The following is a 27,099-nucleotide window of genomic DNA, read 5'->3' as shown; positions in this document are numbered from 1 at the left end:
AACCCTAGCAAGAAACCGAGAAAAAATGACGTTTGGCGTGCCCATCACGACAACTGCCTACTCTATAACCAATGCTGAGAAGTTATTCACACGTACAGCCGAAGTGGGTACCTTGAAATGGTCCGCAGCCAGGTGAGTGACATTGCGACATCACCGACTCATTATCACCGGAGCAGAGTGATAACGAGGACGACCATCCGTTAACCGTCGCCGGCCGCTACATCTCTCTTCACTACCAACAGTACAGTGGATAATTCGGGGCCGGTCACCTATAGCCCATACTCGGAAAACTAAGGCCAGCAACGGGTGGAGAAGCGGTTGCCGTACGACAAAGCACCGAAGATTCTGTGCTGCCGCCGACACCACGAACCAACACAGAACACGTTGCAGCCCTGGCGGAGCACTGATGTCGAAACTTCCGAGGTGAAGAAAACCTGAAGACGCAACTTTGAAGCAGCGGAACAAAGACGAAGTCGCTGTCATCCGATGCTGCGACCCAACCGTAACGCCAATAGACAATGGCGCTGACTATTCTATCATCAGTGAGCCATTCAACGGGATGTGGAAGAAAAGACTGCTTGGCAAGGCCCCGAAATCCGGCCTACTAGAGGCTATATAATAATGCCAGCTGTAGTTCGCACAGGAAGAATAAACATAAATAACCGGAGTAACTTCGTGAGCTTTGTAGTCCTACAACATTGCTCCAGGAATTTGATACTTGCGATAGACTTCTAAGTCACCATGGCACCGTCGTCGGTCTGAGGGGTGAGTCGCTAACGCTGGCCCAACTCTCGGAGAGGCATCGCCGAGCTGCGTAATCGCAAAGCGAAGAAGTGCTGATAAACTTCGAACAACAATAGTAAATAGGCACCTCAGCGTTGATACGATGGTCATCTACTTTGAAGAATTTCTGAACGCAAGCAATGCCGCCGCCCTCTTTGATGCTACGGAATATGCTTCTTCGATAAATAGAGCATCCCAAGCAGCTTTCGACGTCAACCCTCCCCCCCTCCCCCCCTCCCCCGAAGTACAAGCAAGACCACCTTGAATCACTGCTTCTGCAATTGCAGAACTGCTTCTTGTCATTTTAAAGAATTTGACAGAACGCAATCGCAAAACCTCGCTTGAATACAGAAAAATTGCCCGACGTATTACACAGAGCCCGTACCGAGTTCCGACGCGCAAACGCGAGGCGATGAAAAACAAGTCTACGAGATTGTACGCGACCTCATCACTCAGCAATCCAAGAGTTCCTGGGCGTCTTCCGTAGTGTCGGTAAAGAAGAAAGATGGAACCTTGAGTTCTTGCTTTGATTAATATCGCCACGGAAGAAAATGTCACGAAAAACGACGTGTAACCTCTTTCGCGAAAAGGCGACGCAATTGGATAGGCTCCACAACGTGAACTAGTTTTCTTCAATGTACCTCAAGACCAGATATTGGCGAATCGACCTTGACAAGAAAGCTCCAGAGAAGACTGCCTTTATCACAAAAGACAGCCTCTTCGAGTTCAACGTTATACCATGCAATTGGTCTTTGCTCGGCGTATGCGACGTACTAGCGTGCTATAGATACCGTGCTAAGTGGTACGCTTTTCTCGAGTACTTAAAAGACGTGGCTGTTTGCCTCGAGCTTAGACAAGTGCCTCCGGCGCCTTGAAGTCATTCTTCCAGCAATCAAGACTTTCGTACTCACCCTGGTTTTCGGACTTAGCCACAAACAGAAAAGTGCTGCTCTCCATGTCAGGAGCTTTCGTTTTGAGTCACGTGATTAGCAAGTATGAAGCTCGCCCTATGCAAACAGTGGCTCTGTGGAAACAGCGGCCATTGCTGTTATTCCGACACCCACCGTGAAGCAGGCCATTGACATAGATCTAAGTTTGTGCGCTTATTAAACGGTTCTTCAAATGGTTTTCACTGGTCCGGGAGTAACCAACCAGTGACATCAATCTTCTTGCTGAATGGCAGTCTTTTAAAAAACTTCTCGACACTTCAAGGCAACAACCTCTTTGTAGTGCCTTCAGCATTGCATTCAGAAGTTTCAGACGCTCTACATGATGATCTGACGACTGGAAGCCTTGGATTTATTAAAGATACAAGAAAATTACTACTGGCCTCGCCTAGTCACACATCCTCGATAATCAGGGGGGCCCAGGCAGGCAGACTAGGCGGTTGCTGTATGCCTCAGTAAAGAAAAGGAGGAGGGGGTGGCATGAATGTGGCATGTCACCTCTTGGCTACGTAAATAGTCATTAGCTCCTCACATCTTGAAGAAACTGGAAAAACAGTGCCTCTCCACGTAAGAAAACTGTATGACTATATACATTCACATAGTTAAAATGCCTTTATTTGCCGTCCCAAGCTCAGCAAGTGCCGCAATTTTAAATTGGAGACATTAGCATAACCTCAACAGCTGAAAAATTAGAAACCGTACAGCATCGTGTACCTCGAAAATGAATTGGTTCTGCGTAAGTTTGTATATTTCAGTTCTCCCCGTTAGAAAAATTAGCAGATCCCACGTACCGAGGGAATCGATGATATGCGAAGCACGAATGAGAAATGTTGATATGTCACTTTAAAATCAGCGAAACGTTATGAGGTGGAGGTAAATGATGCCGTACATGACTACCGTGTCATAATCATTGCGTATGGATGTGTCGTTGACCCGCCGCGGTGGTCTAGTGGCTAAGGTACTCGGCTGCTGACCCGCAGGTCGCGGGTTCGATTCCCGGCTGCGGCGGCTGCATTTCCGATGGAGGCGGAAATGTTGTAGGCCCGTGTACTCAGATTTGGGTGCACGTTAAAGAACCCCAGGTGGTCGAAATTTCCGGAGCCCTCCACTACGGCGTCTCTCATAATCAAATGGTGGTTTTGGGACGTTAAACCCCACAAATAAATCATATGGATGTGTCGTTTACCTTCGTCATTTATTCACGTCACGTGATACCAAACTTAGTATATTTAGAGCTAGCGAAACGGCGACGAGCACGCTGTGAGCGTAGTAGTTTGTCATGTTCTTACATGACACGCGTGTCAGAATTATGTTTGCACCAGTCATATATTTTGCCATCCATTGACGTCACGTAACACCAAACTTAGTATATGTGGAGCTAGCAAAATGGCCGCGAGCACATCATGAAGGGCCAAAATACTCCAATGTATACCGTTGGCGTGCGTGCACGCTGGGCACAGAGACGCTACGTTAGCAAAACGCGAGCACTCTATAGTCCGACGCCAGGCGCGACCAGCGTCCGTCGGCGCGACCCGATGGCAACCGGCGTGAAATGTGACACGCTGCATTTCGCGCCGATGCGTTACCCAGACGACACTGCGTCTCTCTCTATTCGTGACGGAGGGACGCCGGATGCGCTGAAACGCGCATGCGTCAAAGCAACGCAGCGTGGCGCACGCCTGCGAGTATATGACAGGACCGGCGTGACGTGATGATATGAACGCTGGTGAGCACCCGCACCACATCACGTTGAAATCGATTGGCGCCTTGACTGTGGCATGTAGTCTGGGTCTCACATGACACGCATCTCATAATTGTAAGGTTTGCACCAGTCACATACCTTCGTCAATCAATGGCATCACGTAATACCAAATTTGACCTATGTGAAGCTAGTGAAATGGCCGCCAGCGCATCATCAGTGTGGCTTGTAGTCATGTTGTTACATGACACGCATGTCGTGATAATTATGTTTGCATGTGTCATTTACCTATGTCGTCCGTTCGCGTCCCGTATTACTGAGTTTGGTACATGTAAAGCTAGAAAAACGGCGGCGAGCGCATCATGAGAGTGGTATGTGGTCATGTTGTTACATGATGCGCATCTCATGTTTGTCGTGTTTGCACCAGTATCACGCCTTCGTCATCCATTCACGTCCCGTAATACCAAGTTTGTAATAGATAAAGCTAGCGAAACGACTGCCAGCGCTTCATGAGCGTGGCATGTAGTCATGTTGTTAAATGACACGCATGTCATAATTTTCATGTTAGGGTCTGTCGTTTGTGTTCGCCATGCAATCATGCCATACCATACCCGTTTTGCAGCATGCCATGTGAACGAAACCACAAAAAAAGCTGCAGAACTTTCAAATGCAAATCATGATATTCATGACACACATGTTATGATTCTCATGTTATGACTAGTTAAATATGTTTTTATTAAAGTCATGTAATGCCACACCAATTTTGGTAGCGATGTCACTATCGAAACGGCCAGGAGAGCTAAAAGTCGTAGGCGACTAGACAGAGAGATACGCTCAAAGTCGCCGAAGTTCGCTAAGAATTGCTTCGCATTTAAAAGCTGAAATGTTGGCGAGCTTGTGAAATTTGAACTAGAAACTCTGGTTGCTCAACTGGGCATAAGACTTGGCATGATTCACGTTACGTATGTACTCACTAGCCGGTGCCGTGTGTGGATGTCATGGCTGATCACAATGCGGTCAGTGAGGCCTTCATCCACGAGTTGTTTTAGCTGGTCCAGCCTCTGGGCATCGCTGGGCATGCTGAAGGACGGTGCAGGTTGGTAGTGCGACGTTTCCAAGCCGAACAAATCATGCTCACAGTAGCTTCCATACGACTGCGCAAATTCAACGAGTGAATCCGCATCCAAGAATGTCCCTGTAAATGAACACACCGTGTCTAGATATCGTGGCGAACGAAATATTGCACTTCACACTAGTCATGTATTCTTCTCAATGATAAAGTTTGGACCTGCCTTCTCAAACTTTTATTATATTGAGTGGTTTTTCTTTATTACTTCTTTCGGTACGTTTACCATTTTCATACGCACGCTTTGCGCTTTCTTAACACGTTTTGTTGAGAAGACTGCACATTTCATACAAAACTACAGCGCTAATTACTCAACAATTAAAAACACATGGCCAACGGGTGATAAATTAAAAAAAAGCGGCACACGTAGATGTCTATATGCAACAGACTTTCTTGTACGTACCTGAATATCTGCAGCCGTCAAAGATTTAACGTTCGTCATGGGTTTTCTGTACACTGGGTGCTGCCGGTGGGCTTTTAGAAAGCTCACTTAGGTGATTAAACAGGAGAGTATACTCATCAAACGTTCTGCAAGTGGCCTCACAAAGAGCGCAGTGCAGCACTCTCAGCTTCTGATGTCCTTTCCGAATTGTTCTTTTGTGACGCTAATGGGACCGAGAATCCACTTTTTATGCAATTTTTTTAGTGGGACAATAAGCTTACCTGTCAGTGAGTCTAATCACGCCGAATGACCAACGCCAGGAAACATTTGTATTGAAAACGTTTTGATCTACAGCGAATACGAAGTCGTATACCGTCATGCTGCAAACAGTGAGCGCGAGTGTTCGAACGTGGTTTACTGCGCATGTGTGCCCCCCGCCGCCATTGCTCTACTCGGGCTGCCAGCAGCGTGATGGGAGCGCCACTTATCACCATTCAAGCTCTTTACGTTCCTGGCACACATAATTGAGTGGAGCTGGATATACATACTGCATATTTGAGGACTGGCGCACATGACGGCATCAGGCTACGCGACTACGTACAGGAAAGCGATACACTCTATATCTCATATTCCAGCTTCAAGTTTCTTCCGCAAGCCTGTGACACATGATGGTTTGTGTTGCTTTTAAGTACGATGTGAAAATGTGAACCATACTCGCAACACACACAAAAAAAGCTGGAATGTGAGACAATTTTATGGTCTACTAAAATCGCATCTTCTCGCCAACTAACTGCTTAAACAAGCATGCACCATACATGCCTACCAATGTTGCGCGCGTAGTGGTCTACGTGAAAATGAGGCATTTGATTTAATATTTACGCAAAGTAATTAATGGTTTACTCCCGCGTGCGCTATAGCACTATTATCTATGTCCCGGTCAGTAGAGGTGTCTCTTATAAAACAATGTCGGTAGCAAAGTGCGCATTTATCAAATTTCAACGTGTACGTGTACACTCTTGGCAACGCAAAGAACGATTAGATATGCTCTGGTTAATTCAGCGGCCCGTCTGCATTACATAGAGCCCCACCGACGTGGTCTAGTGGCTAACCCCCAGGTCGCGGGATCGAGTCCCGGCCGCGGAGGCAGCATTTTCGATGGAGGCGGAAAAGCTGTATGCCCGTGCGCTCACATTTGGGTGCACGTTAAAAACCCCAGGTGGTTGAAATTTTTGGAGCCCTCCACTACGGCGTTTTTCATAATCATGTGGTGGTTTTGGGACATTAAACCCCACATATCTATCTATCTGTATTACGTAGAAGCAGCCATAGCTGGAACGGTCTTTATATGATAATACACTTCCAGTGCAATCAGTAAAGTTGTTGGAGTTTACGGAATAAATATTGGTTTGATTCTTGTGTCTCACGTTTTTTCTCTGCACCACGGCACAAATCATATGACAGCCGGAAAAAACAATAATAACACCGTACCTACTTCTTACTTTAATCAGCTTGCAAGATACGCAAAAAATGTACGGTGTACCTACGACAAGTTGTCCTATTCTTTTCCGCAACCTTGCTCAGGCCTCACATGGCAAATTTCCATAAACGTTCTCCGACAGTGGCGACTGCCACAACAGAATAACCAACATCTAAAAGACGCGTAACGTGTGTCCTAAAGCTATCACTCAATTTTTGCGCACACGACTTCATGAGAGCCGACTTTGAGGCAAGACATGGCTGTACCGTTGTTTACAACTTTCGACTGCTTCGAATAGAAATTTAACAGCGATTTGAACGATCTTGGAGACTACTGCCAGCAAACGCAATTTTTTTTTTTGAAACGATAAAGCAATGCGTAAAAAAGGCCTTTCACTGTTGTGAGGCACTGGCGTAGCCAGGGGGCGACACACTGGGCTCGTGCTGCCACCTCCCCCCCCCCTCTATTTTTTTTCACCATGGCATACAGAAAGCGAAAAATTACTATTTCAAAAAGGTGACCCTCCGGCCCCCCCCCCCACCCCCCCCCGTTCTTCAGAATTGAAGGTGGTGTTCTTTTCTCAAGAAAAATCTGCCTGCGCCCCTCTTCTGAAGGAATTCCCTACTAAAGTTCATTCTTCCTCCATTTAACTCAAAATTTCTCACTAACAGAGGCTACCACAGCTTCAAGGTCCTCACCACTACGCAACATAATAATCATCTGCAAAACGAACTACGTTAATATTAGAATTACCTAAGATATGTATGTGGGCTATAATGACCTAAAACCACCACACGTTTATGAGGGACGCCGTTGTGAAGGGCTCCAAAAATTTCGACCACCCGGGGTCTTTCAACGTGCACCCAAATCTAAGCACACGTGCCTACAGCATTTTCGCCTTCATTGAAAACGCAGCTATCACAGCGTGGATTCGAACCGATGACCTGCGCGTAAGTTTTTGGGGTGCTTTTCTAACGTTTGTCTCAACGTGAACTGGTGTGCGCAAATAAATACAAGGACACAGAAAAGATGGGTCAGAGAAAAGCGCGAACATTCAACTGAATTTTATTATTCATCTCCCTTGAAATATATACTCACAAAAGAACATATTCACGTGGTCACATGGTCAATACCAAACAGTTTGCAAGAAGCCGCGCAGAAAATTGCACTTACTATCAAATAGAAAACCTGACGGGTCGCTAACATATGCAGTGTCTCTTGCAGGGACATAAAAGCTTCCATCAGTTCGCGGGATTGGTGTAAATTTGAAGGTTGGCGAGTAATATAAATAACAATGTTAATAGGCTAGTTGGTGCATCGCTCGAGAAAAAAATTATGGCCAATAAATTGACGACACAGAAAACGAAGAATGAGACAGGAATTTTTTAGCAAGTTTGCGCTTGTCCCTGTGTCTTCTTTTCTGTGTCCGTGACTTTTTTCGCCCACCAGTTTACCTTGAAATTTGAACTAACTCGACCAGCTGCGAGGTTTACTAACGCTTGCCAATATTTTGAAGGTATTGATCACCAAGAACTGAACCTAGCTGAGGATCTATACATAATCCTGATTTTGTGCACGTGAACACCTTCTATCCAAGCTACGGGGTCGACATTAGGCACATGAAAAGAATTCCTAGGAAACACTGATAAAAATGCCGCATTAATCATTCATAGACATCTCGTGCCTTTGTGAATGCAGTCATTAGCACATTTTAACAAGTCCTCATGCCGGAAAGAGTAATAGAGGTATTCAATATTCATACTAAACTTTTTACAGCTGCCGGGGTTCTCTGCTGAGAGAGACTTAACTAGCGCCTAAAAATCGCGCATAAGAAAAGGGTCTGAAAAAAAAAAAGGAAAACTCAAGGAGGTTCAGCAGTTTTGGGATTGACTCGGTACAACGAGTTTTCGCATACAACAGTTCACAAAGGAATCTCGTTCTTATCTGTTTTAGCTGAGGACAACAAGTCTAAGGTGTAAGATTCAGCCTTCTTCACGCTACAAGCTATTCTCTCAAGAAGGGGAGAAGTCTTTATTGGGAAAAGCAGAATTTTGTCGACATAGGCAAACCGTTGGCTTGCTGCTCTGCGTGGAGAAGGGAATGGGGATTGCAAGTAAGAATAGAAAAAAAAACAGCATGTTAACAGAGAAGATAGAATAAAAAAGGAAGAAAAAAAAGGCCACATTTCTTGACCATTAGATGGGAAGTGCGTTAATAGACTTTCCGTTGTGTTAAGGTACAGCTAGTGTTTGTGTATGTGATCAATACTGTTTAAGTGCATGAACAAAAGTTTGATAGCACGCCTCTGTAGCATAAGGCAGGCTAAAGGTCCCAATGCATAGTGAAGTGTGAAATTTCTTTGTGGTATGGAATTCATCCAATGCCCAGAGCGCACGCTTCTCTCGAGGTCTCCTCTGCTGTTCTCAGAAGGTTATCGTTTCACAAGATTTCATGCGTTCTTTCTTGGGAAAAGGTGAAAACTGCGCTAAATAGACGAGACAAACGAAAAAACACACCGTCTATTTAGCGCTGTCTTTCTTTTTGTAATGAGTGACCAACTCTGAGATACAAAGTACACTTCTGGTATTCATTTCTGCTTTCTAATTCACCATTGTTCACATCTTCAGATGTTAGTTTGGGGTGTCCTGGCTTCCTTTTTTTGTTCGTGCTTGCAATTCCTGTCTGTTTGAATGAATATGTACCAAGAATGAGCGACTGGCCACAAATTTTGAAGTAGGAACAAAATTTCACTTAAGAAACAGCGTGGCCTCACTTTCTAAGTGTGACATAACAGTGTGGCGTAGCTTTCCGCCAGCCTCGGCAAAAATCCTGGCTATCTCGCCGGGCGCTTCTGGACTCCGGCCAGGATGGATGATGACTGGACAGCCGGTGGACTGTTGCACTAATGCAGCCGCACGTCGCACACGCACTTCGAACTCTGCAAAGAGTTGTACGCAAACCGTGAAAAATTCATCGTTGCGTATGTTTCGCACTAGGACTCAGCATTTATTGTCACGTAGGCTGACATTATTTAAGCATGACTGAAATCTTGCTACACTTTTTCTTCATAATGTTGCGAGTGGAAAACGCCAGTAGGAACTTGAAGCGAAAGGCTGTTCACTCGGCCACAGCGGCCACTAACTTCAACACTGTCTTCTTCTGCCACCACCACAGCCATAAGCCCCCCCCCCCCCCCCCACACACACAAAAGCCTCGTATGAATGCCACGGCAAAACAAAACAGTGAAAGCTTTATCCAAAATGTTTGTGTCTGTTTAAAAGCACTAGGGCGAGTTAAAAGAAACGAGACAATTCTACAATACTTCTGAAGGCAAGTTCCACATCACAAAGTTCGTGACTAGCAGTCAAAGCGAGTGCTATGGCTTAATCCGGGAGAGACGAAGAACATCGGAAGAGCGTAGCCTACGAGAGCGGTGCGACGTGGCTGCTGGGACACTTTAGTGGTTGCCTTCCCCGTGGCAATGAAAAACTCTGTGGAGTCAAAAGTACCAACTTGGCAGTTTCTCAGTGCGCCCTCGTGAACGTATAGGCGTCCAAACCCAAACTTGGTCACCCAGTTCGTATGCTACAGCTCTGTGATAGGTGTTGTACTGGCAGCCATCTTGACTTTGGCGCGATAAAATGCGTAAGCGCACAACTTTCCGGGGTTCTTTGGTACGCTTAACAAATACATCTGCATCAGGAGTAGTCAAGCGCGACGGAGTTGGTCGCAGCATGATGTCAAGCTTTGTGGGGATGTCGCGGCTGTAAACAAGACTAAAACAAGCAAAGCCTGTGGTTTCCTGAAGAACCGCATTATAGGCAAATGTGATAAACGTGAGAAATTATCCAAATTCTTGTTATACTTGGCGACATACATGAAAAGCAAATCAGCAAACGTTTTGTGAAGCTGTTCTGTTAACCCGTCGGTCTGCTGGGACATTCAGTTGCTGTTCGGTGTGGCACGTCACTCAGCCGCCGGATATCTTGGGGCAATTGCGCCCTAAATGCAGACCAGGACCTGTGATAACGACAATTGGTGTACTGTGGCGGTGAACGATGTTCTTGACAAAAACGTTTGCCACATCGGCAGGAATTACTCGCTGAACGGCTTCGGTTTCGCAGTATACAGTCAAGTAGTCGGTGGCGAAAACAATTCAATGGTTATCAGCAGTAGACTTCAGAAACGGATCCAATGATTTCATCCCAATATTTTCATAAAGTACGTGAGGGGGGCGTGCAGGCTCAAGCAGACTGACTAGTTCCATCAGTGGGATTTCGCGGCGTTGGCAAGCTGCGCAAGTCTTGACGTACTGCATGACAATTTTCGTAAGTTACGCCAAATTATTCCTGCTTGATTGTTGCCAGAGTACGATTGAAGCCAAAATGCCCTGACAATGGCTCGTCGTGGCAAGCACGCGAAATGTCATCGCGGAGAGCAGCAGGGATGACTAAGAAAACAGTTTTCGTGGGATGAAAGTTGCACCTGTAAAGGACATCTCGGCATAGACAAAAAGATGGCAAGCCACGCACAAACCGACGTGGTGGTTGTGAGCGAAGTCCCTCAAGGTATTCAGTCAGTGGTTGCAGTTTCAAGTCTTAGTTTTGCTGCTTAGCCACGTTTAATGTCGCTAGAATAGCAATGCAGCTGAAGTCTTCAATCTTGTCTTGTGCAATGGTCTCGACGGGTGAGCGAGACAGACAGTCGGCGTTAGCCTGTTTCTGACCAGACTTGTACACTCTAAGGCAAAAGTATGTTAAAGGGGTGTTTGGTTCGTCTTTTTGGGGACTAATGAGGCTGCCACAACCACTAATCTCTTTTAGGAATAACGGAACCGAGTCTAACAGTTAGTTCCCACAGGCCAGCTCAAGGAACTACCATTTAGTCCTCACACTTACACCTAGGTGAGTAACCATTGGTCTCACAATTCACCTCAAACTATTAACAATTATCCTCACATTTGAACCTTATAAGATAACTGTTAATCCTCACATTTACACCTTACTGTACAACCGTTAGTCCTTACAGTTGCACCTCTGTGAAAAAACGGTTGATCCACTCAAATACTCTAATCGGATGAACTTTTTATCCCCATTTGAAACATTGTTTTTAATTTATTTTCCGCCTCGCCATATACTGTTTTCGCCTCTTATTCTTCGCAGTGAGCAACAAATACTGTCGAAAAGAACAGGCGAAAAAGCAGTTAGAAACATATGTGTAACTGCTTTCGCAGTCACGGCAACAACGAAACACATAAGTAAGACATCAATTTTTTTTTATTTTTCTACATACACATGAAGATTCTCAATTCTTTGAAGTGGAACCACGATGAAGTGTACAAGTCCAGTCTCGTTGTCACAACTTGTTCACTCATTGTGGAGCTCCTCCGACGGAAGCGACAGATGACAGGCATTGCAGTCTCCAGCACACGCAGCCTTCTGCCTGTTGTATTCCTACGGCTGTCCGTGCAGTAAGATTGTAAATATAGTAAGGCGCACGTGACAGAAGATGAAGATGCACACATATGACAAGTACGTGCAACTTAATATAAAAACATGCGGGTAATTATGACACAAAATATTTTCCTTTCACATCTCGTACAGTCCTTCTGAAGTTGCTCTGACGAAAGAGATGGATAACAGGCATGGCAGATGCCAGCGCACACAGCCTTCAGAATGGTGTGTGTCCACTGCTGCATAATAAGTATGTAAAATAGTGAGTCACACGTGACAGAGGATGAATACGAATGCATATGAGAAATACGTGAAATGTAAAATAAAAACGTACGTGAGATATCACATGCTAATAATTTCACCGTGATGTCACACAAGGTCAAACACTCATTTCGATCCCCGTAGCGCAACAGCTCAGAACAGAGGCCGCAGCCACAACTCTGCGAGCTACAGTGCCGCCACAAAGTCGGCGAGTTCTAAGCGAGCGACGTCGTTCAGCTCGAGAAAGCGAACGCGAGACCAAACATGGTGTTGCACGCGGAGTGTCTGCCGCCAGCGAACTTCCAACAGGAGAGCGAGCATACGCTTGGCTGCCACCACGAACAGCGCCGAGCTGGTTTGCAGCTAGTGCCAAAGAAATCGACGGTAATGCGGCTCTTTTTCACAAACTCGAGCAAGTGCGAGTGCAGCGTGCGAACGCGAGTCTACCGCCGTGGCCAAAGGACGGCGCCGAGCTGCTTTCGACTGACAGACGGGCAAGCCAATTGTAATGGTGACCAATTTTCACTGAGTTCCGACACTAGCGAAATCCCTGCCAGCCCGTGCTAGTGCACCTACAGCGCGCGACATACAACAACCAAGCGTGTTACGAGAACCCATAACGTGTTTTCGACGACTAGCAACACAGCGACGAGGTCTCAGCCCAATATCGTGAGCCCGGAGCTCATCGCGGCGGCGAAGACAAGCGAGCACTCGATGAGCGAGCGTACGGGAGGCGGACGGTGGCGGCCAATTGCCAGGTGGTCGCGAAGCACAGGTGAACTGCAGACGCCCAAGCTGACCTTCACGGTGCATTTTGTGCGTGCGATATACAAGACCACCGAGCCACTTGCCGGCAAGCGCAATCCGTATCGCACACGCGACAAGTAGAGTAGAAAAATGGGCCCCGTATTTGCATGTAATCTGCAAATGTCGTCGAAAGACGATATTATTGCGTGTTGAGAGATAATAAAACGTTTATTGGATGTTCTGCGCAAGAAAATCGGTGAATGGTATTCCGGAGGCGCTGCGTTAAGGCTGGTGCTCACCGGCGACTAGAAGTGGTCGCACCACCCTTCGCGACTGGTCGCATAGAGTCGCGAATGGTCGCAGGCGGTCGCAAAGGGACTGCTTTGGCTAGTCACTGCCTGACCAATTTTTCAGTCGCGCGACTGTGGGCGCAAAGCAGCTGGAACCAATCACCGGTGATCAATTTTTGTTTGTTTTTTCAATGCGCTTGGGATAACGAATAAAAACAAGAAGTGTGGCGCGCTCGGTTAGCTCCGCTCACTCAGCTGGCAGTGATCAGCTGATCGGCGCAGAGTTTTCACTGATAACGAGCTCCGGACGTGACTCTCTGCATTTGCGACTCCCGATTGCTCACATGGAGCCTCTGCTGGTGTGAACATCAGTCGCTTTTTGGTCACAGTCAAAAATGTTCGCGCAACCGCTGCTAGTCACCGGTGTGAACCAGCCTATAGAGTGCCTCGAGCGTGCAGCGGAGGTGAACGAGCGCATCAAGTCACGTCACTCGTAAGACATGAGTGCCATCTGGTAGTTTTGTTGGAAAACAAAGCGCGTGGTCTGAGACGGAAGTGGGCGCCCGTCTCAGAGGTGATAAGGTGTAGAACGCAAGGCGACGGGCAGGGGCCACCACCATGTCTTCTTAGCGAAGCGTTGGAAGCACCCTTTTTTACGTGCAAGCATTGCATAATCAGCGCAGCGTGACAAGCGCTATGGTCCTTAGCGTAACTTTTTATGCCTTTTCTAGTAAAAGACGAACATGCATCACCTATACGTGTTGTTATGGTGCCTCAGACATGCACAATAATTGTTTTTTAATTGCCAATCGCACACGCATGAACGCTGATCCTTGAGAAACATTGGTGGGCGCCGCGGATAGGGTCGGCCGTTCGGGGTGTTGCCTGGTGCTATTTAGAGTACCCGGTTTACGGTAACAGTGGACAAACAGACAAAGGTACAGACAGACAGACAGACACACAAACAGACAGGCCAAATTTTTTGTGTCGGAGGTCCCCAAGAAAGACTATCTTATTTTATAAAAAATGATCACCTACTTGCGAAAGCATCCAGCGCTGATTTTTGCCCTGAGTCGGACTGAAATTATGTATTTGATAGGCCTGCTGTCTTATCGACCGCCATGTTGGCCTTCCCAACTGTTGCTATCGTGTGTTGGTCATGACTATCCTGAAGCCAGAGATATACAGCGTGGCGCGGTGACGTGTCGAGACCCGCTCAAGTATTCATGTGTGCGGCGAAGCGTAAAAGCAGCCGCGCACGCTCGTCCAAGCGTACAAACAAACACCACGTCGTAATTCCTAGATCGTCGAATTCAGGCGGCCCTGGTCGAGCACTCCGAGTGCGGCGCAACCCGAACCGTCGCCAGCAAAATACAGGGAAAGACTGAGCCTGGTGAGGAGGAGGACAGATAGTGGCCATGGCAACTCTCTTCGCACTGCCCGCAATTCCCGGGCGGTTCACCCATTTGGAGTGTGTTTGGAGACTAAGTGGTTGGCACGCAGCACGCTTCCCTCTGTGGATGCTCCTCAATGGTCTATATTTTCAGCGCACACGCTTATTGAGCTCCTTTCCTCGCTTTTTGGGAAATTTTGCCTTTGAGTGTAAACTATTGCTATATATCAAATGTTTGTAACCGAAGACTCCATCTTGGGAGATGGCTTGAAGGATCTTTCAGATTCGCCAGCCAGTAGAGAGAATGGTGGTCAGTGACCATTCAGAAGGGGCGTCGGTAAATATATGGCCCCAATTCGGCATAGCCCATACAACCCCATGCCATTCATTTTCAGTCGTTGACTAGTTTTCTCTGCACATGACAGCGAGCACGGCTAGCGTATAGGCAATGACGCGAACCCCGCCATCTTGATATTGCACGAGAATTGCTTCGAAGCGAAGGTTACTCGCACTAGAGCGGACTTCTGTGTCTACTTCGACGTCAAAGTGGCTAAGGATTGGCGGTAATTGTAGGCGTTGTTGAAGGTCACGAAAATATCGGATTGTTCTGCACCCAAAACGGAGCTGTCGTTGTCATTGACGATTTGTTGTAAAGGGTCAGCAATTTAAAAAAAAACTGGGCAAAAACGGCGGTAATACTCACAAAAGCCCAAAAAGCAGCGTACATCTTACGTTATCGTTGGTGTCGGGAACAAAGCAGCTGCCCTTGCCTTCACAGGGTTGGGGCGAAATTCGCTGCTCCTAAAAATAAGAAGAAACTTCAGTTCCTAGTATCCTAAATGACACTTTTTTGGCTCAAGAGACAGGCCAGGCGGCATCACTTGCAGGTGCCGCGTCACAATGCTCTCGTCGAAGGAAGTACGTGCAAGTACATGCCGTCTACCAGGAGCTGTGAGGAAGCTGCTCCTGCAAACAGCTGCGCTCGCATGTTTGTCGTCTTCATAGCTCCCGTCCAAAGCCAGACCCACGCAGAGCCACTCGATCCGGCGAACGAGTGGCTGGCACAATGCAAGCTGTGCTCACGAGTCTTTTGATGGGCTTTCAAGGCGTAGTCTCCTTTCCCATATGGCATCACCTCGGAATAACCAGGTCGAGAAGCACTTGTAACCAATTTACAGAAACCGGCGTGTGACCGGTGGCAGCGGGGCTTGAACCCTGCGACCTCCCAAAGCCGAAGCGGGCACTTTATCTTGAGGCCAGGATATACAATGGAAAGCTAATTTAACGATGTAATGAGCATGCTAGTACGATTCATTGATAGCTTTACCTATTGCCGTTATTTATTTCATTACATAATGGGACACAAAAGAACTGCAGTTGGTTAAATCGGGAAGATCATAAAGTTGAGAAATTCTTTTGTATTTTTCACAATACCTGAAATTCTATTGTCTGAAACTATCATATAAAATTGTAACCCAGAACCTACGCTGGCAATGTTTTTGCAGTCAACCCAATCCTACAGCACGCATGTAAAACTCCCGAAGGCTATTCGAGGACAGCCAGGATATAGGCAGAGTGTTTTCACCATGCAGAGGCCAGCTGCATCCAAGCTCCCCGAGAACGCCGCACTGAGAGTCAGTACCGTCTACTCCCTCGGTGATGTCAACGATGAATTCCCGCTCAACTTGTTCCATGTTTTTGCTGAGCACGGAGCTTCCATAGTTGGCCCACACGTAGTAGCCTGCAAACGAAGCATTCCTTGTGAAATTCACAGGAACGGTGACATTAGGCAAGGCAGTTCAGAGAACAAAGAACAAGTGAGACAAAGTGTTGCAGGGATGCAAACGGCGGCTCCGGAACCGAGGAGGCTGCCACCGCCGCTCCCACAGGTTCAAAACCAGCCGAAGCACCCCCCCCCCCTTCCCCAACTAAAAAGTTTTCAAACACGTCCCGTCCCTCGCTTTCTCCCCGCAGCGAGCCGTGCCACTAAAGACCGAAGCCAGGACCAGCGGGTAACCATCCAAGCCCCATATTCATTAGGCTACAGTGGTGCGTGTAAAATAACTACGTCAATCTCTCCATTGTCAGGCTCCTTCCTGGCAAAATTCTTACCTGTACCAGCGATTACGTGAAGGCCTGTTTCGTGCGCCACGCGGCGCATGAGGGGAATGTTGCGCCCCATTCCGCGGCAGGTATTTTCGACCAATGCGCCTCCACCATTAGACCGCAAGAAGCGCATCTCTTCCAGAATGGCTTGGTCCACGTCGGCACCATGAAATAGCAGGTTCTCTATATGGCTGTACCTGCGAACACGAAAGAACGTTTTACACGGAAAAAGAGCACGGAAGAACGATTTAAGGGCAGTGCACTGGCTGTTAAATGGAAATACGTATTACCAGAACTGCACCCACAAGCACAGTTAAGGCTTTCACTATATACATTAAGCACAATCTTTTATCCGGCACGTTTCATTTTCTGTTACTGAGCAGCAAAATTACGAGCTGATTAGCCTTTGTGCTACGACTGATTAAGGACGTTTCAATGAAAACTCACAGGCACTCCCAGCCTCAATCATGAAACGATCGAATAATTCATACCTTACAGTGATAAAACATTTTAGCGCGCACAAAAAAACGGACAAGAAAGAGACAGATCAGCGATTGCCCACACTTAATTTATATTTGAAAGGAAGAAAACATATAGGGTCCTGCAAACCAGCTCAGCGCATGTGCTAGTCATGTAACAAGCATACATACAAATGCGTGGCAAAATAGAATAAAAAAACTATACTCTCTATCTGCTAGAGCGACTGACAGTTGACTAGTACATTTGTTTTTACACCTATTTATATCGAAGGCTTCCATCAGTTAACGTGTTTAGTTTATCTCTATGGGAAAACAAAATATGTATAGAGCGAAACACGGAATCAAAATGGCATAATTTAGAAAGATCTGACAGGTGTGAAAATGTTTCTTTTCTTAGTGAGTTAGCATGCTCTTTTAGTCATGTATCGATGCTGCCGCTAGGTTTCACAAAACTGTCGACGGGACACTGCAGAAGAATATACCGCATTGTCAGCGCGGAATCTTGGCAGCAAGTGCGTTACCGCAAGGACTGTCTGCGTGCAGCGTTCAACACACGGTGTGGTGAATCTAGCCGACGCCCATTTCTCGATTGGTGCAAAACAGCAGACAGGACTACTGAGTTCTTTCGAAACACAGTGAGGCCTGTTCTGCCCACTTCAAAGAAACAGCCTATTCACGAAGGAAGAGTGGTAAGGCTTGGGGGATACTTCATTCCTAAGACAGACTACCAGCTTCTGCCACTTGGACCCAAGTTCGCTTTGGAACCGGAGTTGGGACCACCTGCGAAGCTTGCAGCATCGAGAGTCCTTTCCCGTCTTGTTCCTGAAGGAGAAAGAGCAAGGCTCGTTTCCGAGTGTGTATACGATATCGTGAAAGGAAAAACAGCCCGAGCAAGTCGGAATAGTTCCGATAAGCTCAACCTTATTGCAAAAGACTTGGTGTCTAGGGGGTTGCGTGTTTTAACCACTTATAAAGAAGGCTGCTTCCATAGTTTGCCTGATGGGATGTTTGGTCAGAAATCATGTGAAGCCATTTAAAAGAATTTCAAAAAGGTTAACGCAAAGCCTGCGAAAGAGAAAATGGGCGGCATTGAGCTATTTTCTTCCCTTAATTTAGAAAAGCTTTGCGATTCTGTCAAAAAATGCAGAGCCTTCATCTTGAAGTGTATTTTTTTTTGTAAAATACACAAGCCTGGTGAGCCGTTTTGAGCCACTGTCAGTAAAAGCAACACTTGGCAGCTACAAGTAGCTTGTTTTATCCAGAAACAGCTTTCCACATTGAAAATTTCTGACCCTCTAGTAATTGGTCAATCTGAGGCGGTTGTCCAATATTTGAGAGAAGAAAACCCAAAGGGATGTGGAGCTTTCAATATTGATGTACAAGATTTATTTTACTCCATTCCGCAACCAGAGTTGTTAATAAATGTAAATTAGTGCATTTGTGAAAAGAATGATGAAATCAAGTTTAGAAATGAATGCGGAATTCTGGTGAAAAGCTTCACCGAAATACTGCTCTTATATTTGAATTTTACATATACCGGGTGGAATGAAAAAGTGTATGTCCAATATTCTGGCATTTGTATAGGTTCTAAGGTAGTCCCTTTACTCAGTAATATTTTTCTTGCAAGAGTGGGCCGCAAAATTCAGCATGCTGTTCAAGGCATCACTAAACAAATTTTCTGCGTTGTTGATAATTTTGTATTATTATTTTTGATGGAGCTGATTATGGGTTTATAGCTGTGAATGTACTGAAAGTGTTTTGTGAATGTGGTCTTGGACTTGCGTATACCCATAAGTTAGCAAAAGACAACAAGCCACAGTTTTTAGACCTATCAATAAAATTTTTTGCCTAACCACTTGTGCTGGATATACAGTCCTAGATCGGAAAAACCCCTGCTGCCTTAGGTCAGGTCATTCCAGAATTGTCAAACATTGAACAGCAGTGTCTTGTTTTCGAGGGACTATGGTAACGTCTTGCTATCACGCAATGAAACTAACCTTTTCTTTACAAGTGTTGCGGTTATCTTCACCTGGGTTCCCGGAACAGGCTATCACCAGAGTTGTTGATAAAGTTATAGGGATAGTAAAAAAAAACGTGTGGTCTTCTTCTTCAAGGAACCGCTTGAGTAAAGGTAAAAAGCAGCGCGGGGTTGTGCTATACATTCACAAGTTCTCTCATGAACGAAAAAAAAACGTTGCTGGCGGATATGGCATCGACGTTGTTTTCAGCGCCCCTATTAAGGCGCAACATTTGCGTCAGGCCGTTGGCAAAACGTTCAAAACAAGGAACAGAAAATAAAGCTGCCATCTAAAAGAAAAATTTAAGGTCATAAAACGCCAACAAAGAGTGCTTTATCTGACACCGCTAACCTGTGGAAATATAAACGTAGAACAGAATGGCTGCTGCATCAATACACGACTAAAAGAACATGCTGACTCACTGGGAAAAGAAACATTTTTACACTTGTCAGATCATTGTAAATAATGCCATTGTGTTCCTGTGTTTTGCACTACACATATTTTGTTCTCACATAGAGAGAAACTCGCACGTTAACTGACGGAAGCCTTCTATATAAATAGGTGTAAAAACAATTATATTAGTCAACTATCGGTGGCTCTAACAGATAGAGAGTATAGTTTTTTAAAATTTCATTTAGCCAACTTTTTGTATGTTTACCTATCACATGACTTGCACATGCGCTGTGCTGTTTTCAGGACCCTATATGTTTTCTTCCTTTCAAACATAAGCTAGTTGTGAGCTAGCGCCCGTCTGTCTCTTTCTTGTCTGGTTTTTTGTGCATGCTAAAAAAGTTGTATCATAGATACATACCAACTCGCCCAGCTATCTGTTTTACTGTTATACCTTACAGTCCTCAATAAATCGCAGTGTGGTGGCTGCTTAATAATATCACGACATCATGACAGTTGCCACATCGTATTAAGACTCGACACTGCAGCGATTAGGGACAGCGACAACTCTGGAGAGTGATCAATCGCCTCAACCACACACTCAAATTTCATTTATTTATTCACATACCATAAAAGCCGAGCAGGATGTTTTGGTATGTGTGGGGGGGGGGGGTAACATTGATTGGGGCAAACAATACACACATCATTAAACAATATACTACAAATACATGAACAGTACACAAAACACTAAACAATACAATATAAATACATGAACATGGTAAGACAAAACAAAAACATGTTAAGGTTAAACAACGCCTAAAGAAAAGCAATCATAACAAGAAAAGCAACCGCAATTCTAACACCTAACAATAGATATTATTTTATTCAGAGGGAAACCTGTTTGCATGAATGAAAAAAAACTGTTTAGTGATAAGGATGCCAAGGAGCATAGAGTTTGGCGGACAAATATTAAACTTCTAAATCGAAATAAAAACAATGAAAAGCTCGAAACTAATGAGAATGGAAAGCAGCTTAAGGGCTTTGAACAAAGAAATCGATTCAATTAACCATTTACAAGTTTAGAAACGAGCGCTAACAGTACAGACCTCTGAATGACGTCGGAGCGCCCAATGCACACATGGCTTATTTTGAGCCCACGACACCTATTTAAGTTTACTCTGCTTTCGATTACAAGACGAAGTTTAAGTGTTGCTGTAGCTGAGTGTTTGCCGTTCATCTTCAGAGTTTTCACCTATTTTCGCACTTATACGGGGAACATAGTTCCATTTTTAGCGGCGACGGAAGTGGACTTATCTGCATGCCCTCCCGATTTGCCGGCGACAGCACCGGTAGCCTCAAGGAAGCGAAACTGCCTTTCTAGTGACAGCGAGGCTACCCTCATTGACACTGCCGAGAGCGCCGACAGCTCCGACGACGAATACGTGACCGTCATGAGTCAGAAAGCAAAGCGGAGGATGCTCAGGGCATCCACGGACGCATCTGCTGTGAGGACCTCGCAAAGCCCGCCGAGGTACGCCATCCTATTCTTGTCTACGCAACCATCTATCAACATGAGACTACTGAACAGGCAAGCTGTATCTTCAGAGCTCGAGGCACTGTTGCCGAACAGTATTAAGAATATCAGAGTAAATCCCCGGAAAAATGTAGCAGTGGACGTCGCTCAAGCGTCAGCGTCAGATTCACTGAGCAAACTCACCATCCTCGGTGGAATGAATGTTCACACTATCATTCCGCTAAGAAATCAGGCAACTACAGGAGTCATATATGACATTGATGTGACCATCTCTAACGAAGTTCTGCCGATTCTTATTAAGCCTGCTAATGATGGGCCCCAAATACTACAGGTGTGCCATCTAGAAGAGTCGAGATGTGTGAAGGTAGACTTTAAGAGTGATTGCCTGCCGACACACGTTAACGTGGGTCATTTCCGACATGCTGTGCGGCTATTTGTTCTTAAGCCGCTCCAGTGCCGAAAATGTCAGAACTTAGGTCATGTGAGCGCCACCCGTTGAAATCCTACAACATGTTCTCGATGTGGTGCACCACACTCTGCCGACAACTGTAAGGCTAATTATTATATTTGCCCGAATTGCCAAGGACCCCAAGACGCCACATTAAAAGAGTGTCCGAAAATAAGGCAGGAGATTTCGGTTTTGAAGAAAATGGTGAGGGACTGTTCGACTCACTGAGAAACGGTTGCTGTCCTCAGGCGATATCGTTCTCGTCGCAGACGCTCATCTAGAAAGCCTGCCCACAGTATCAAGCCTTCTGTAAAGCCCCCTTTCGTTGAATCAGCCTCACCACCACCACCGGAAAGAAGGAACACGTGCACTCAGAATGCTGCCCCTAAAAAAGGAGGCTCTGGAAGAATGATGGCCATCACTTCCAAAGATAACCCCTGCAGAAAAACTGCAATGTGCACTGGTAGCACCACTTTCTGCATCTCGCCACGATGAGGCGACAGAACGTGACCGTGAAATTTTGACGATGATCCTGTCTCTCATCAATGCCATTCGCACGCCTATAGGCAACACAAACATGCCTACAGCACAATGCGCAGTGCAGGTATTGGATGCCCTGAATCCAGTGCTTGCCAACTTTGCATAGACAAAATGGCTGGTTCACTGCCTTCATTCCGAGACGAAGTACGTAGTGCGACAGTTTTACAGTGGAATGCCAGAGGACGTAAATCCCGGATCTCAAGTTTTTGACAGTACGTTTTCCGCAACAGATTTCCTATATTAGTAATATGTTAACCAAATTTGTCAAAAGCGATAAAGCTTTGTGGCTATGAAGCCTTCACTTTATCGACTTATGGGGAGCCCAGCGAAGAAATTATATATATCCGCACAGATTTAACCTACATTCCACATTTGGTGCAACCCCATAACGGAAATCAATACGTATGCCTCCGCGTTGCATAGAAGAAGGTAGCCTTCACGCTCATCAGCGCATACATCTCACATCTGGTCAGTTTGTTGGTGAAAGACTACATAACATCATGACCACTACATTTGGATCCTGGATTGTTATTGGTGATTTCAATGCTCATCACTTGCTTTGGGGAAGCACCAAGATTGATTCCAGAGGCCGGAAACTTGCTGAATTCACCTCACGCCACGAACTTAACGTTATGAATGACGGCAGTCCAACGTATCCGCGTGGTTAGAGATATACCAGTTGCTTGGATCTTGCACTGGTGTCATGGCGAATCACCCAATAAGTGCGATGGTCCTTTGATATTGAGACTCACGGTAGTGATCATATTCCAACGTATCTGAAGGTCACAGGTTTTGCAACTTCGTCCTCATCAACTAACAGAAAAGATAATTGCACAATGTACAAGGTAAATGTGGAAGAGGCATGCGATGATAGCGCGTGCGGCCTTGAGGAGGTAATAAAAAATGTGATGGAAGAGGTTACGTGGGCCTTTAATTACGCAACAAAGCGTACAGAATTTGATATAGAACTTTAACAACTAAGAACGATTCGTAGGCGGGCTGAGAGAAGGTACAGGCGCACTCATTCGATTCATGACCTCAGAGGCACTCGACTTCTACAAAAGAAAATCCAACATCGAATGGACAAGCTGGAGGACCAGCGGTTGAACCAATTTTGTGAATCACTCGATCCTCGCAAGCCTACGTCCCATAAATGAAGGAAGGTGTTTGGCCTTGGCTCGACTCCACAACGTCCATTCAGCGCAGTGGCTCTCCATCAAAGGCCACCTGCAGGTTGATGTTGCTGAAGATTTCTGCGTGAGGATTGGGGGCAATGTGGTTACCATGAGTGACGAAGTTCTCAGGAATGATCTTGTAGCAGGAGTTTCTGAACTAAATATGCTTTTCTCAATCCAGAAACTCCATGCTGCTCTAGCCACCTGCAGACGTTCATCGTCACATGGGCCGGATGGTATTACATACGCTGCTTTGTGCCATCTTAGAAGACGCGGCCGAGACCAGCTACTAAAATGCTACAACCAGTCATGGAACGATGGCGTCGTTCCAGAAAGGTGGAAATCCAGCCGCATGGTACCAATCCTCAAACCTGGGAAGTCGCCGCTTGATCTGGCATCATATCGACCCATTGCGCTATCCAGCTGCGTGGGGAAAATAGTGGAAAGAATGGTTCTGACACGCCTCGAGTGGTGCCTTGAACGTTATGATATATACCCAGAGGCCCTCACTGGTTTTCGAAGAGGCTGCTCTTCTATTGATAATGTCATCGACCTCGTAACCTCTGTGCAACAACAGAAATACCTCAAGCGCATCTCGATTGGAATTTTCCTAGACGTGAAAGGTACATACGACAACGTAACGCACGGTGTCATCCTAGATACCGTGACTAACATCGGACTTGGTGGAGAAATGCTTTGATGGATTCGGAGCTACCTACAGAGGAGATGCTTCTTGGCGCTTACTGCGGAAGGCCACACTGTTAATCATTACACCGCTTGTGGCGTTCCACAAGGTGGGGTTCTCAGCTCTACGCTGTTTAACCTCACGATCATTGGCGTTGTACAAGATCTACCTCATTCAGTCAATCTCTCTACATACGCTGATGATATAAGTATCTGGGCTTCAGCTGTGACACAACTCCTGGTACGCGCACGGCTTAAAAAAGCAGCGAGAATAACGTCGACGTACCTCCATGCTCAAGGCCTCACTGTTAATACCCTTGTTAATACACACTGTTAATACCCCACACTGTTAATACCCTTGTCAAGAGTGGACGCAGCTACAGAACTTCGTCACATTGCGCCTAATGCCACGCTTGCGCACTGGAATTCTCCACTTGACTCCAATCATCGCCTTAAGAACCTTAAGTCATTACTCCAGAAACAACTGCCATCTAAGATTTCTAGACGTGACGCTACAATGCTGTGCCGGCTGTGGACTGGGGTAGCGTTTACTAAGTCATTCAGCCATCGCATTGGCATGACAGATTCATCCGTGTGTGAAAGGTGCAACTGTATAGAGACTATTGAACACATCTTGTGCCACTGTGCCCAATTCGATGAAGATCGCCGGACTCTCCAGTGTGCTTTGAATAGACTCGATGACCGGCCACTTAATGAAGCAAAGATCTTAGGAAGCTGTTCGTGCAGTACATCAGCACAGAAAGCCACACGAGCCCTCCTGAGATACTTGACAGCAACTTCATTGAGGGACCGCCTATGAAACTCGGCATTGTGTGTGTGATGTGACATGTGTCTAGCCTTCTCTCTTGTTTTGCTCCCCTCTCCCCCTCCCCATGTGTAGGGTAGCAAACTGGACGCATAGTGTACTTAGCTACCCTACACTTCCTACATTTCTTCTCTCTTTCTCAACTCTGCTTTCATATCTTTAATGAACAGTAAGGCAAAGGACATTGATGGCCTGCAAATTCAACCAATTAAATATTCACTAGACTTTTTAGTAGATGCTCTTGCGCACGTATTCAATATTTGTTTGTTTATTTGAATGTGCCCGACGAAAATAAACAGGCAAAGGTAACTGCTTTGTTCAAATTAGGTGACCAAAATGACATGTCAAATTATCGGCTGGTGTCAGTGCTTCCTGTTATTTCAAAAGGCTTAGAAAAGATTATTTATAAAAGAGTTGTGTTATTTTGTGCAGAATGCCAGCTATTAGTTTCGTACCCATTCGGTTTACTAAGGGTCTATGGATAGAATTTGCTCTAATAACACACAAGGATTTATTTTGAATGTCTTTAAAGATAAAACTTAACATGAGATGTATTTGTTGATTTTTCCAAAGCCTTTGGCAGGATAAGTCATGTTACTGTACTAAAAAAAGCTTGAACTATATGGATTCTGTGGACCACCACTGGATCTTCTCATGTCTTACCTAATGAACAGAAAGCAAGGTCCTTCCATCTCAGGTAAAGATTCCACATCCTAAAGCTGGAAGCTGGTGTTACTCAAAGAAGCATATTAGGATCCATGCTGTTTAAAAACTACATAAATGATTTGTTGAACATTACCAGCTTATCACATTATACAAATGACGCAGATGACACGAGCGTTTTCTTCCAGTTGTGTAGTGCTGGTTATTCATCATTACAGGCTAGCACTGCTCTCAAAACGCTGTATTTGTGAAGGAAAGCAGGTTACCTCCAGAAAAACAAAAGCTCTTTCTTTTCTCCAACTCATAAACACGCAAATCGTAATGTAAACATATTCTATCGATTACAAAGACATTGACGTCACGGAATACGTGAAAACGCTGGGTGTAATCTTTGATCAGCATTATTATGGGACAAATACATCGAACACATCGCGACAAGTATGGCGAAAACATGCGGGGAACTTTGTAGGCTTCTAGATGTTCTTCCATCTGAAATATGGCTATTTTTGTATAATACAGTATTTATCTCACACTAATTGTTGTATTTAGAATGGAGAAAACGTGACTGGAAAAGTACAAGGTTTTAGTTATGCTGCAAGAAAAAACGTATTGCGGCATGTTGCTTGTGTTCCTTATGACAGCCATACATGTCCATTATTTGCTCAGGTTATTGTTCTCTCATTTCGCTGCCATTATGACTTTAACCTTGAATTGAAGTATAAAATAGCGTGAAACAAGGCTACACTGCATATATTTGTGTTTGTAACTTAAGCAAACCAAATCACTTCAATTTGGACCTTCGAGAGCGTGAAACTGGGCCCTACTTTTTGGATGGATAGATATGTGGTGTTTAACGTCCCAAAACCACCATATGATTGTGAGAGACGCCATAGTGGAGGGTGCTGGAAATTTCGACCACCTGGGGCTCTTTAACGTGCGCCGAAATCTGAGCACACGGGCCTACAGCATTTACGCCTCTATCAAAAATGCTGCCGTCGCAGCCGGTATTTGATCCCATGACCTGCTGGCCAGAAGCCGATTACTTTAGCCACTAGACCATCGGGGCGGGGCAGGCTGTCCCTTGTTCGTGAACAAATCATGGAAAAGACTGGATACAGTGCCCTATATCATTATTGCCTAACCACCTTGAAGCGGAAAACGTTAATGTAAATGCAACTTCGCGTCAGATGCTAAAGCAGTACTTTCTTAGCCGTGTGGCTAAATGCGAGTAGTTTTATGCCATATACGTGTTTACTTTATTTTGCTTGTTTCTTGGACATGGTACATCTTTCATTATGGTTGCGTATGTGAAAGTCATCTTACATGTTTGTCTGGTGCTGAAAATTTGCATTGTTTCACTGTGGTATATGTTTCCTATGATTGTGTTTCCTATGTGGTTCCTACGTATACGTTTCCTATGTGGCGCACGTGTCTCGCGCATAGGCCGAATTTCAGGTTCAGAACTACCAAACGGTAAATGGCGTTGTGCTCGCGAGCATTTAAAACAACTATCATTATCATCAAGGTTAGAATGGTAGCGCCGGTAGTGATACCTGGCAGTAAGCCTAGGTTGCGGTGCATGAGAGATGAGTGGGTCTCTTTGGCGGTTGACGAGAACGGCTGTCTCTAGCACGGGTCTACGGTAGGTGGCACTGTAGCGCCTTTGTTTTATTTGCGG

The 27,099-nt window shown here is 45.6% G+C and overlaps 1 protein-coding gene across 3 annotated transcripts in view; it reads right to left on the bottom strand.

Moving 5' to 3' along the window:
- LOC119173552 (N-acetyltaurine hydrolase) overlaps positions 1 to 27,099 on the bottom strand; it is a 258,004-nt gene that overhangs the window by 17,038 nt on the left and 213,867 nt on the right. The window contains exons 3-6 of one of the 3 annotated variants that reach the window (XM_037424359.2): positions 16,671 to 16,861; positions 16,144 to 16,299; positions 9,188 to 9,352; positions 4,404 to 4,624 (exon numbers count right to left, since the gene is read on the bottom strand). In XM_037424359.2, the coding sequence (XP_037280256.2) occupies positions 4,404 to 4,624; positions 9,188 to 9,352; positions 16,144 to 16,299; positions 16,671 to 16,861 (733 nt within the window). Of the gene's footprint in view, positions 1 to 4,403; positions 4,625 to 7,463; positions 8,499 to 9,187; positions 9,353 to 16,143; positions 16,300 to 16,670; positions 16,862 to 27,099 lie in introns of those variants that run through there. The other 2 variants (XM_075896418.1, XM_075896417.1) reach the window with 2 other exon arrangements.

Source organism: Rhipicephalus microplus, chromosome 5, assembly GCF_043290135.1.
Source record: "Rhipicephalus microplus isolate Deutch F79 chromosome 5, USDA_Rmic, whole genome shotgun sequence".
In the NCBI taxonomy this organism is placed as follows: domain Eukaryota; kingdom Metazoa; phylum Arthropoda; class Arachnida; order Ixodida; family Ixodidae; genus Rhipicephalus; species Rhipicephalus microplus.
The sequence above is the reverse complement of the archived record's forward strand: the minus strand, read 5'-3'. Positions and strand labels throughout refer to the sequence as shown.